General features: G+C 41.4%; 1 protein-coding gene across 1 annotated transcript in view; it reads right to left on the reverse strand.

The window, feature by feature from the left end:
- LOC111228856 (low-density lipoprotein receptor-related protein 8-like) overlaps window positions 1–14,299 on the reverse strand; it is a 78,245-nt gene that overhangs the window by 35,856 nt on the left and 28,090 nt on the right. Inside the window, exon 4 of the mRNA XM_022754949.1 lies at window positions 2,978–3,106. Coding sequence (XP_022610670.1) covers window positions 2,978–3,106 — 129 coding nt within the window. The remainder of the gene's footprint in view (window positions 1–2,977; window positions 3,107–14,299) is intronic.

Genomic DNA, 14,299 nt, shown 5'->3' on the forward strand with positions numbered 1-14,299 from the left:
ACCTGCTGAAAGGGGCTTTTCACCGCTTTCAGACTGTCTAGACAGGGCGTGTCAGGGATCATGTGACCACCCTTCACACTTCAACACAACAGGTGTGAAACAGAAGAGATGACAGAGTCACTGTTCAATCTCAAATAATGTTGATTCTGCTGCGGACAGCCACAGACACACCGGGGGATTCCTCTCAACATTCAATGCTCAGCGGTGCTGTAGCGGCAGCAGACCTTTAATTTATGCTTCAGTATTCTGAATGAACTGCATCCAGACAAGACTCTGTCACTTAGAACCACATTTCCAGCTGCGCAGGCTGAGGCTTGCAGCTGAGCCTTCGCTGGCAGGAGCAAAATGCAACAGGAAACATACACTGTTCATTAAAAAGCTTTATTCTCACTCTTCTCTCACGATGACTGCTGCTGCGTCATTTCACACAACTTCATTCATTCATCTTCTCCCTCTGAACTCAAACATACAGCAGAGTTAATGCTGCTTTGAAGTCAATTCTCCAGCTGCCCCACGTGCCAACAGCTAGCCTGCAACGAACAGACGCACTGAGACGCACTCAAACTAACTGGTAATTTCCATCACTCCTTCCTCGCTTCTCGTCATGACTTTAAATGTGGAAGATCTAAAGCCTTCAGTCTGCACTTCTGAAGAGTGATACAGCATGCAGTGTTTTTGAATAAGGAAATTATCATAAGCGCTCAGCTCTAATTCTGTCAACTGTAACTTCTTTTGAGCTTGCATTCGCAACAGGTTTTGTGTCATTTACAACACTTTTAACCACACAATAGGCTCGCCACTAAGACTGCTGATTTGACAAGTCTCCAAAACATGGAGTATGCTCAAGGACGACGATTCCAATGTTTCCTGAGTGTTTTTCCACTGTTTACTCTTACAACAACCAGACGTTTCTCATGTTGCAAAATGGTCCAAAATGAACATCATTCCTTATGGTAGTGGGCTAAATCACAAACACAACAATGACAAACTGATGCTTGGTGCCTGGAGATCTGCAGTGATGCTACATTGCATCGCATTGGACCCAATCAGTCTTCAGATACACCGGCCGGAGCAGCACTTCACAAACCTAATTTGTGATGCTGTCCAGCGCCGTGTTGCTGACAGAGCCGGCCTCTGCCTCCTGGTCATGCTGAGCGGTGTTTACCTCTGGTGGGATTTCGGCCTTTGCCTGGGTGGGCGGCGGCCTGCTGCCTGCCCTCATGTCCCCACTGAGAGGCTTAAGACTGCCGCATCAATACAGACATTAGAATGAAAAAAGGATTAGCACAGGCTAGACTGGGTCTCAATGGGCAGCGCAGTGAAAAGCCATCTAAGCTAAGAAGGCATTAGATCTAAAGTCGATGGAATCGCTACTACTTGCTCTGGCATGAGTGTGTGGGGCCACTTTGAGATGGGGACTCTTTGACAGGCCACTTGCAGGCTGATCTGGCAAAAAAAACATCTTTATTGCGCCACAGATTAACCCTCTGAGGACGGGGGATGTTTCTATAAATATCTTTGCGATAATACAGCGTAGAAATATGATTTATATGTTGTATGAATCTGTAGACTCTTCACCTTCCCTTACAATTTCTTGCTAGATCATACGTGACTCACAGCCTCTAAAGTTTGGTTAAAGAAGAGTGACAGACGACACTACGACTCGGTGTTATTACAAAATTTCATTTTAGGCACCAAGCACCAAAACAATTCATCCACATCAGAAAAGGTTTGTTTTCACAAGATATTTGAAGAAATTCAAAAACCAGGTTTCAATTTTTCAGTATTTGAACCAAATTATCTCTTTGCGCAGTGATCTATGACAAAAATGGGCTTCGTTATAGAAAGAACTGAGATTGTTCTGAAAAAACGCTGGGGTATTATGTTATATGCAAGTACCTTTTAAGAAATTTATTTAAGAAATAATATAAAATTTGAGAAAATGCCCTTAGACCACAGAGGGTTAAAAGCACTTTCAAGGAGAAGTGAGTAAATATCTATTCAGACAGACTATTATTCTTTATTAAATGCCAAATAAATTCAGTTCCTTCTCGAAATAAAAACTCAAAATTGAGTATTTTCTCAACAAATAAACATGAGTTGGTTAGATGCCATGCAGTCACAATCTCAACACCCACCCACACACAAACAACTGAAAGGAACAGATGCCTGAAAAAACGAACATCATTTATAAAGGATAATAACGAGATGGCTTTTTTCTCTCCCCCTGTGCGTTTGCCGCCACGTGCCATTTTGCACAATCTTCAAAGTCTAAGCACCACACCCCCTAGAGCTCTGTTGCCTCAATCAATTTTTCTTGACGTGAAGAGGCAAGGGAGAGAGAAAAGAAGGAGCCGATTCTTCACGGCTCCTCAGAAGTAGGGCAAGGATAGTCCCTGCAGGGGTTGATGGGGGGGGGGGGGCAGCCGCACGGTTGAGTTGTCTGATTGGCTGTATATGAGGTGATGTCATTTTTGATGGTTCTGAGGGGCCCTGCAGTGGAAAGGCTAAAGACTCAAGGTTCAAAATGTGATGACAGAAGCATCCAAACATCACCAGAAATATCTGATATTCTCCTCCAGAAAAAACAAAAAACAAAAAAACATTGCACATCAAAGGGGACCTTGTTGTTGCAGCTGGCTTAAATCAAAACTCACTTCAAATCCCTCTAATTATATTGAGTGTTTCCTACTGTGCTTTAATGTCTTAAGCCCCTGGATGATAAGCGAGCTCAGAGAGGATGAAACCCTATAAAATAAAATAAAAAAAGCAGGAATGTGATTTCTCCTTAGTCCTCTGACTTCAAGCCTCGTCAAGTCGTTCGCTGCTGCTACATCTGTCATTGCCACTATTTGAACTAAAATACCCTGTTGAAATACAGTTAGCGCTGAAACGCAGAAGTGAAACCAGCAGAAACAAAGGCTCCTGTGTTTAGTTTATTTCCATCACAGTAGAGAACTGATGCCGAGAAACTCACCAGAAGCGCAGTCCTCCTCGTCTGCCCCGTTCTCGCAGTCCTTCTCCCCATCACATCTCCATGACAACGAGACACACTTGTTGGTGGATCCCCCACAGTCAAATTTCTCCGGAGGGCACGTCTGTTTGCCTGTGGGTAGAGATAGAAGAGATAGGGAGATTACTGCAGTGGTTTTATGGTCCCGTAAAGGCGGCAACAAAAAAAACAAGACACCACTGGACTGGATTTCTGTCGCCCCCACGATGCAGTTAAAACTCAACCAAGACTCCAACACTCTGGCCAATTGATTTTACTGTCTGGGCTGCATCTAAAGAGACGTGCAGAAAGATCATGAAATACAGCAAATGCACAGTTGGCTGTAGAGCAAAAGAGCCCCCCCCCCTTTCTCTGTTTCCCTGCCAATCTGCTCTAGTTGGCAGAGGGTGCGTTTGATCCAGATTACACTGCGTTTAATATGAAGCATGTTGTTAATTATACATTATACTTTGCTTACAGTGCAGCCTTAAGCCTCCCAGAATTACATCAAAGGGTCAGCATGCATGGCGAATCATTTAAAGGTTTGATTATTTCATTTTTTTCCTAATTATAATTAAGTATATTTTGAATGATTCCCAGCCTTTTTTGTCACACATGTACCACCTGTCAATGTGTTGTGAATTTTAGAATAATTTAAAATTGCTGTTATTTAACCGCGTCAATTATACAAAAGTGTATATTGTTGTATCAATGTAAATGATTGATGTTGATGCAAGTTTGTATTTATACTTCTTTTGGCTATTTCACCATTTATCCAACACTTTTAGCTAACTATTTCAACTGTTTATCCACTGGGCTACTTTAAGCTCCATCCATGAATTATAGCAAACTATTTCATCATTTATCCAACACTTTTTAGTTAAACTTTTTAACCATTAATCCATTAGACTACCTTGAGCAATCTAATGCAACCATTTTTTTAAGCTAATGCTATAGCTTTAGCATTGGTTTTTCTGCTTGTTAACTAGCTTTCACACACCCTAAATTGCATTTACAGATTATAGCTGACTCTACATGGACATATTCTTTTATATATAACATATTTTTTTAATTTGAGCTACTCCACAGTCTTTGGCACGCACATAATGTAAAAGTAAGTATTAATATCACTACCCTTTACAGTTGCATGTCAAGGTTAACTTTTGACAGTCATGTGAGCTCAGTGACACGGCTTCGCTACGGCTGATGAACAGTGTCACAGGAGGATCATTTGTAACGAGATGAACGAGAACAAACTCCATAATGAATCCCATTTATGAGGTTAGAACAGAATATCTGATGCTGTCACCAGCAATGTTAGCTGTAAACTGTATTGTGGGTAATTGGAGCAGACAGGGAGAATGTCTCCTGAGCCATATTTCCATGCAAAGCACATCTGTTCAAATGGAAATACATTTATTACAATGCTGCACTTAGGCTAAAATTGAATTCTGTTCTAGCTAATGTAAATCCAATATGCAGTGGGCTTTAATTATTAAATGAGCAACTGTATACAGTATATTCAAATACATTTAAGTTTGAATGGCAGGGTGTGTTTTAGCTTTCATTTGTGGTGCTTTTATCCTGGGTGAAAGGTTTTTCCGTTAAAATGCATGTTATTGTAGAAATGTATGTTTGTTTCTTGTATTTTTTTTTTTACTACAGTGTAAATTCAGTTCAGGTTGAAGTGCAATGCACATACATATATATATATATATATATATTGTAAAAAGAAAAACTTTTCTTCACAGTCAGAATAACGATGTTAATTTGCTTTGTAAACGAGTATATCCTGATTAAAATCCATGGTTGGGTGTTAATATCAATATCATATATATTATTTGAGAGTTTAAAAATCAGATAAATATTCATTGGTTGATATTCATTTAGTTTTTTTCAAAAATGTATTAATTTCTGACCAATAGTTTCGGTGTTATACATGGCATCATTCATCAAAGCAAAGTAAAAACACATATTATGACACCATAAACAAACATTTGTTTATGAAGCTCATTTAACTCTATTTAAACTTTTTATTTATCATTATTTGGCATTTTGTCACAGTGACAGATGCAGACAGGAAACAGAGGGAGCGAGAGACGTGCAATGAAGGTCCCCAACTCGGACTGAACGGGATATCAACTGCTAGACCACCAGGATGCATGTACAACATTTATTAATGACTTATAATAAGACGGTGAACTCTAATAAAAGAGTTAGATGTCATCAGGACAACCAGCAGTTGAAAGGCAAAGTGGGTGGGCGAGGTTGAGGTGACCACTCACAGGCAACCACCATCACACTGTTTATGAAGGCAGATTTTTCAGCCCTTCATTGCTGCCTCAATGTTACCGACCCCTGCAGCATGGAGGCGTGACACGGGAGATGTGGGGAGAGGAGGCTGGAGAGGCAGCTGGTGCCTGGGGAGGCCAAGCACTGAGAATGGCTGATGCAGCGGGGGCCCTGACCCCACATTAAAAAAAAAAAAAAAAAAGCACCACCCACTGCGGCGTTCAGAGGTTGTTTCTACAGCAAAGAACATCTCAGACTCAGTGAGACATTGTTCAGTATTTCTGTGTCCTGCAAGTTCCCTACAATCACTTTACAGTCCACAGTGTGAGGCCAGTGAACAAAAGCTTAATGTAATTCATACTATGTCACTCAACATTCAGTCGTACCAACTAAAATATTGTGCCACTGTTCACATCAGTGAAGTGCGTAAAACAGCAGGGTGGTAGGAGATAAGTGGAGTGATCTCACACACTTCACACACTTCCACCTGCCACCTCTGGCAAGTCATTTCCCTCATAGCTTATATTCATGAACGAGTTATGAAAACGATTTTTCATTTCTACCGTTTCTCTTTCGTGTGTTAGGAAGTTTTGAAAGTATTACCGAGGCAAAAAAGAGACATTAATTTAGGATGCGTGACAGTCTTTGATGTTGCCTGCGTCAATGCTAAATTGTGACTAATCAGTGAGAAATTAGTCACTTCTTCCGAGACACGACTGTCAAGTGAGAAAACAAGCTTAATAAAGGAACTAACTGAGGAAACTAAAAGACGAGGATGAGCTACAATGAATGATTATAACTGAGAACCAGATGACGGACTGGCTGGTCAGAAAGGAAGCATTTCTTAGTCTGAGACGAACGAGGCGAGGAGGTGGATTCTTTGAAAGTGGAAATAAGATGCTGCCTGAATGAATTCCAACTGTCATAGGTCCAAAAAGGACATGACAGACAACAAGAAAGAGGCCGAGAAAATGAAAGAAAGGGTGAGACAGAGAGCGGAACAGGAAAAAAAAAAAAAAAAAAAGAAGAAGAAGAAATGAAATTCGTAAGAATGGAGAGACGCCAAGAGCAAGATACTGTATAGAGGGAGAAGGGACGGTGAGACAGACTGCTGCCTGACCTTTAAGCTTCTTATCCTAAAGCAAAATCAAGGCCATCCATACTGAGTGGAAAGAGATGAAGGAGGAGAGGCAGGTGGAAGTGCAGACTCTGAATCCACCAAGCGGAGGGCGAGCTGCTGTCCTGTCCTTTTAACTGATGACTCTTTAATGAAGCGTGAGCGCAGTTTCCTCCCGAATCCAAACAAAGAGACAGAACTCGACTGCGACAAAGCGGGAGCCCCTCGCTGCCTCTTATGACAGCTATTGATTAGGGAAACCTGCAGATTTCATAACGACACAGGTAATCGGATTTTTGCTTGAGAAGGAGGCGACTTAATAAAAAACAATTACTCAGAGACAAACTGACTTCGTCGCTGTTGTTTATCATCAGAGTGAAAAATGAGGATTCATCTCCGCCGTGGCGTTTTGGCAGGAAATCTGTTTATACCCAAGGCAGTCTTCATCTCATCAGTACAATGGTGCAACAGCTTTACTTTTCATTAAAAAAGGGATATTTCTGATACTTGATTCTGACGTGCTGCCATTATAAAACACTCTACCTGCATTACATCACTATTAAAATATAATGTGTGAAGTGATGTTGTGATATTGCTGGTAAGCGACAACAGCCTGGGGAAAGTCAGCATAATAAGTGATTGATAGTAGATACATATGTGGTTGTAATGTGACTGCAACATGACGGAAACGTTTGTTTTCTTTCTCCCAACATTGAGAATACTAGACAGCCGATGGGGGTGAACTTCCTCGGCTTTGTAAAGCACAGAGACAAATCTACATCAACCACTGCTCGTGAAGCACCACTGTACAAAAACTCTCCGATGCTGGCCTGGAGGCAAGAGAAATCATGTCGTAACTAGTGGCATAAATGTGAATCATTCCTCCAATCTCCCCGGCGCCAAAGCTACAATGAGAGACGACGCTGGAGGAATAACCATCCTTCATACACCGCACAATAAAAACGCACTTGTACCACCCTGTAACACCCCTGCGGTGCTAGCAGGAGAGCTAACATGAGTGCTAACATCTTCGAAACACACCATTAACGGCGATATCCAGATAAATGTTAATAATTGCCCCAGTCTATAAGCATTTGTGTGCTGCTGCGTCTGTGTGTTACTTGGCAACCGTTCTGCGAAATGTCACAGAAGAACTACATTGCTCGGTGGAAGAATAATTATTTGCAATCAGTAAATTATTGCATTGCATACGTAGTCATCATTTATAAAAGCATATAAAACACTTACCACTGTGGCTGACATCTTTCCCTGCTCTAAGAATCTCTGTAAACCAAAGACTCTTGGGGATTATTACTTTATTTGATCGTCACAGTTGACCTCGTTATCGCTGATGGTCTTTTACCCTAAACTTGGCTTTCAGTGAAGAAGTGGAGAGGCTCTCTGCTGTCTATTGTCACCAGACATGTGATATAATACTGTGAACAACCTAATAAGCTGAAAAACGTTGTTGATCTGATACAATGAACTGCAGCGTCATAATGAATGTAACACTACGCTGTAGCTTGGCATGGAAGCAATAATTTGCAACCTATTCATATAAATTAATGTCTATTTTGCTGCTTTCAATTGCTAATGGATTTTGTACAATGGAGATTCAGCCTTCAATCGGCCGGTGACAGCTCTTAGACATGAATCTGTGCGCTCAGCATTTCGTGACAGCCCGACTTCTCTATGTAGCTGCCTCCACTTCCAAACATGTCACTGTTCGACACTAAAGGACACATATCCCGACGTCTCACGGACCTATTTTCTGAGCAAGGCTGGTCCCTCTATTTCAACGGCAAGGCTTTGATGTCTCTGTACCGCAGGCATGTTCCCAAACAACTACACCTGTGTGTGTCAGTGTTGTGGTTCCGACGGTGCCTGAGATCTAAAAAGGTACAAAACTCTCCGATAACATGAGTCATACTCAGATTCATTGCTTCATTAAACCGTTTCAGCGTGGCCGTGTCCTCCTGTCTGAATTATAGATCTGCTGCAGCAGAGAAACACAACTGGCTCGCTGCAAACTACAAGATGGGAAATTGTTATTTTGAGCAAAGTGCATTAGCAGGTAATGTACTGTGTCATGTGGTTATTACCAAGTGCTGCATCTGAGGCTCATTAGCTGAATAACAGCAGACTGATATATCGGCAGTTTAAAATATTTTTTATGTATTTTGGTTTTCAAATCCCTGCAGACACGAGGCGATGGGTCCAGTCTGTCACAGGGTTAGAAAACCATCCACACTAAACTGGGAAGTTGGCAGATTCAAACTCAGGACCTTCTTGCTGTTGGGGAACAGCACTGAGCCACCATGACACCACATTTTTTAATTATTACGCATGATTTAATTTGTTTTTTAATGAGACACCTGTCTGCAATCAACATCAGTCTTATTAACTGATTTGTCAGCAACTTTTCTGAAAATGTACAACTTGCAGAAGAACCTGGCTGTGAGGTTAAACCCACCTCGACAATTTATTACGCAACAACAGGAAACAGGAAGAAAAAGAATGTGAACACTATACATATGAGCCACACAGCAAATACACTATACATGTACAGCAGTGGTCTCAGTGTGTGTGTTTCTTATTGTATTACAGTCAGCATAAACAGTGTGCAGGAAGTTTACCTGCATACTGTTCCTCTCACTTCGCAATCCACATCCCCACAGGGAAGGAAATCCAAAGGATTAAACACATACAGCAGTGAAATGTAGAATAGAGTGTATGTGCAACACAAACGTCTTTACAAAGAAAATCTTCCCCATTATAAAGTCAATAAAAAGTCAGGCTTTATTATTAACCCCCCCCCCCAAAACGCTCAAAGAGGCTTGAAGCTCAATGGAAGTTTACTGAATGAAGTTTTCATCAAACCCCTTTCAGAGATAGATCTATAATCCACTGCAAATTACATAACACTTTAAAGACCAAACTGGAGGTACAATATAGTGGGTTTTAAATGAATAGCTCCATCTTTTTTTTTTTGTTTTTTTAATAGTTCATATATTTCCAAGTGTACATCAATCCGGGGTTATGTCCTCGTATAATGAAAGACTTCTTAAGGAAGAGGAAACACTGTGAAGTTTCCTCACGCCTGTCAGCCCCTAGAAAATGAATTCAAAAGCACAGAGCACAAGCTGACACGCAGAACTGAGCTGAACTCAGCAATTTTGTCAGAAAGCGTCAAGTAGCTCACACTCACCCTTCCTCTTGGTAATCCTCAAAAGTGACTCGGGGCATCTAAGAGCACATACAAAATGTCACCGCTTTGGCCGGGGAGCAGAGAAGCTGCCGGCCGCAGTGGCCCGCTTCCTCCTTGATTACACATTAATCTGATAGCAAAATGACGAGCCCTGGCACTTCACGTGTTTCTCCAAAGAGTCATTCATTTTTCAGCGCTCACAAGTAACTCACTCAGTGTGGCCCAAATTTGAATTCTTAATACGGCAGTGTAACGCTACTCCAGCGTGTAATTGAGAATCCACTCAGTGAGCCAGAATGATTGTGGCACAGATGTCTGCAGGACTGGGTTCAAAATGCCTTCGCTGAGTGTGTAAGTGAGTGTGTGTGTGTGTGTGCAAATGTGAGTGTGTACTGTATGTTTGTGCACATGTGAAAGTGAAACAGACAGAAAGTACAGGAGAGTTAGGGAAGGGAGGAGGGGGGGGGGGCAAACTGAATGAACTACTGCACGTGAGAGGCGACAGCATGGCTTATCAGGCTTTAGCATAACTGGAGCATGATGCATTAAGGTGTACGCTGCGCTATACGTAATTAGCCCGTGTAAAACAGTCGTGCAGTCACCGGTCGCTGCTATTTACATAATGCCAAACTCATCGCAGACTGTCACGTTAAAGATTGGATGCAGGCTGTGTGAAATTCCACCTTAACACTTCCGTTGTTAAGACGGAAAAACAAGCGTCACTTTAGCAAAGTTTAACTGATAAATCTGAAGCTTGGAGGCTTTTGATTTCAAAGTGAAGTGTTGCATGGGATTGGGGTGTTCAGCAACATGCTAATGCTGGTGCCACTTCAGAGTGGAAATGCTCAAATTTGCATGTCAGAGGTTGGTTTTTTTTGGTTTTTTTCTGTTGGCGTCTGCTTCAGCCTAATCAGAAAAATACGGCACAGCAAGAGGTTTTCACCGACAGATGTACAGTTCTCATTATAGTTGTGTAATCCCACCAAGTGGCTGCCACACACAGGTAATTTACCAGTGAAATGAGGTTAATGAGACAGATGATGAGAGAGAGCCAGTCACGAGCAGGCTGGTTGCTGTTGCTTAAGATACTGTGTGCGTATTCGCACAATGTCCATCCTTGAGTTATCTTTTTATTTTTCTCTCTCTCACTTCTCTTTTCTCTTCAGCGTGATTATGACACAGTTGGATCCACTCAAACAGAAAGACAGCTGTGATGAAGTGGATCTCATTAGCAATCCCTCTGTTCAGGATACAGCCTCGGTCTGACACTTCTCGTTTGAGCACGTAATCAGGAGGGATACGTGCTGCAGGGTGAGGACTACCTGAATTTATAGTTTGACTTTTAGGAGGAAGGAGGAAGAGGACATAAATGTTTCTGTTCTGCCCGCAGCGCAGCAAATAACGTATCAATCTACACCTGAAAAGATCATCGATTCAAAACAGAAGCACCGTGTTTCTGACAGACTGCATCAAAGTCAGCAGAAACCCCAACATTTTTCAGTGTTGGTGTTCAGGAATTTTTTATTACAACATCATGTGAATACATAAGGGATTTCCATATAAATGGCTTTCTTCTCAGCCCAGATCTCTTTCTCTTTATTCTGCAGCCAAAAGATGAATCCCTCCTTCATTTATCTTTAATTGGATTTCCAATATAAACTTGTTATCCTTCAGAGGTCCCTTCATGTCCCCCTCCTTGCACTCAACTTTCTGGGGGTGACATTAGAAGCTTAGCTTGGCTGCTACATTATTCATCGAACCGACCCACACACCCACAGCCAATAAAATGTAACAAAACTAGAATGAATATCCTCTGAAAGATTCATTTGGCTTTTTCTTGATTCATTTCCCGCTCGGCTGGATGCATTTTAATTCCCTCCCACAGCAACTTTAAAAAAAAGACTTTTAAGATCAAAGTAGGATATTGTGGCTGGAGCACAAACATATTATTTTCAAACAGGTTGCACAATATCGTTGCTCTATTACATCTGAAAACTCTGACAAGACATTATTATTGTAAAATTATATGTCCCCATTCTTGCACGTCATAAATGGTTCATTATTTACCAGATTTTGATTTTTTTTATATGGTGAAATGTTCAAATATCCATAAAGTTTTTAAACCGTCAGTGTCTTTACCGGCGTGAATTGAGTGCGATTCATACGGGCCGGCCCCAGCAGATAAATCCGAGGCTCAATTTCTTTCCCAGTCCAACCATAGAGCCAATACTGCTCTGGTTTTACTGAGATGGAGAACTCTTTGACTCGGAACAGGCTTTTCTTCTCTTGGATGTAAGTAACTTGATGTCTACATAATGTTACATGTCTGTTGTCATTAGTAACCGGCTACAGTAGGCATGACAACTTTATCTAACTTGCTGTTACCAATATAATGAATTTGTTCATCAAATGTTGCTATCGCTAGTTGGCTTAATATCATCACCACCACAATGCTAGCATGGGCTAATGGGTTTGGCTTGATTGTTTTTTGTTGGCTCTGGTGTGCACAGGGAAACTTTATTCAGTCGTGCATCTCGTTGTGTGTTTAGTAGCCCGAGTTGTGGCCGAAGAAGCATTTGTTTCGTTCCGAGATGCTGGTGGTCGAGTGCGACATCTAGGAGGCAAGAACGATCGTTTACAGATCCTGCAAAACCTTTAAAAAACACTGGCTTCAAATCCTTAGTATTTCTCCATAAAGTTAAATATTCATGGTAACAATAAAAGTGGAAAAAAAGAAAAAGAAAAAAACACCTATTTACATATCATTAATGAATAATTTAGCACTCAAAAGCTAAACTAATCTCCATCTCTATGACATCACCTTTTTCTAACTTCGCCCTGCCCTCCGCAAACCAGTTAGAAGAGCTCATAGAGAAGAAAGAAAATCAGAAATCCCTTGTGTGAAATAAACAAAACTGTTCCACTTTTGGTAGAAAAGCTGTTTGCTCTTGTGGGATCGTCACTCATCGCAAGAATATGTTTATCCAAATCTCTATATTTCAAATATTTTGTAGAATTAAAAAATAATGCTGACTGGAAATTTTTCTCTGACGTTTGTGAGGACGAGATATAAAAGGTCAGTCTCCGCTCAGAAAAGCCCCACGGTAAATAATTGATAAAATTTAATTCCTTTTGAAAGATAAAGTTAGGCCACAGAATATTTGTTGCTGCCACACACAGCTGGTTTAGCTGAGAGTCACAGTTCATGTTTTTAATTGAGCACTTAACCCTCCTGTGCTTTTGGTCCCTTGTATGTTGCAGATCTCGCCGCACTTACAACGTGATGTATGATATGAAGACCTGATAGGGCTGTAATGTGTGGATGCTCTCTGCTTTTCCCTAAGACGTCATTATTTATCAGTGTAGTGCCCTCAGCTCTGTCTGATATCTGTAACCCCCAGAGAGAAACCAGGAGCCAGGGGAGACAGAGAAATTAGCATTTAAGAAAGACAGAAAACAATTAATAATTGGTTCAAGCCTCCCACTCGTGTGTCCCTGCTTGGTTGTGGAGACATCAACTCTCCTCGCCCCCCCCCCCCAAATCAGGGACTCAGTGTGTGGGTGCACTAGACTGGCACCGGCTAAAAGTGAGCCAGCCAGAGATCCTCAGCTCTAACAGCTTGGCAGAGAAGTAATGGAGGCCTTTCTTGCACTCGCCATCAGACAGCATTGAGAATGGAAGTGCGTGGGCGATTGGAGGCAGGCGACGGAGGCGGCTGAACTGCCGCCGGAGCTGAGATAACAAGGGAAATTAGCCACCTGAACACAGCTTCTTGGAGAGTCAAATTAAATCTGGTCTAAAATGACTGACTTGATGGTGCGACCGCATATCCAGATGCAACACGCAAAAACGGCAACGCAATCACCCAGCCACAGCTTCTCCTTTTCTCTCTTAGTGTAAAGAATCCGACTGGCTGCAACAGTTGAGATCAATGAGCCAATCAGACGCTCAAAAATAAACACAACTTGGAAAAACCTTAAAAGGGAAATTTCATTCAGCCCGGCTTGTTTTCGTTGTAAATCCTGATTGAGCAGGTTAATTGCTGAGACCTGGTGATGTAGTGACACAAAGTCCAGTGGGACAGGCAGACAGACAAAACATGCAGGTTTTAGTGAAACTTATTTCAAACAAACATTGAAATTTCTATTCAAACATCTTCCAGACTTTGTGCAGACTCAACTCTGACCTACTGTACTTAGCATGGTTTCAAAATGTTCCTGTGCAGGACGGGATTATAACTGACAGTATGGGTCTGTTCACTTTTGGTTTTCCCTTCAAATAAATTGGTTTAAATTTTAATTTTCTTTTGCTGGTGTCCTCTTAATGCGATGCAACATTTACTACAGGAACCCCATCGCCTCGGCAGGATGTATTTATGGAAGCCTGAAAAGTCTGAAAAATAATCATAATTTTAGGAAGGTGAATTTTGTTTTTCTTATTTGCGCTCCCGGTAATCTTTATTCTTTATTTGGATCCTCATTAGCCTCCACAAAGTGGGCGTTAGACTTCTTGAGGTAAACAAAATAATTTGAAATCACATATCAGTAAAACAAGAAAAGGCAAAACAAGCCAAATATAAAAACCAGAAAATAAGTGAAATAACTCTTTGTGTTAAAAGACAGAGAGGAGAAACAATATTGTCAAATATAAATAAGTAACCCTTTCACGGCCGTTTGGATTCATCTTGTG

Source organism: Seriola dumerili, unplaced genomic scaffold (assembly GCF_002260705.1).
Source record: "Seriola dumerili isolate Sdu_G_001 unplaced genomic scaffold, Sdu_1.0 BDQW01000226.1, whole genome shotgun sequence".
Taxonomy (NCBI): domain Eukaryota; kingdom Metazoa; phylum Chordata; class Actinopteri; order Carangiformes; family Carangidae; genus Seriola; species Seriola dumerili.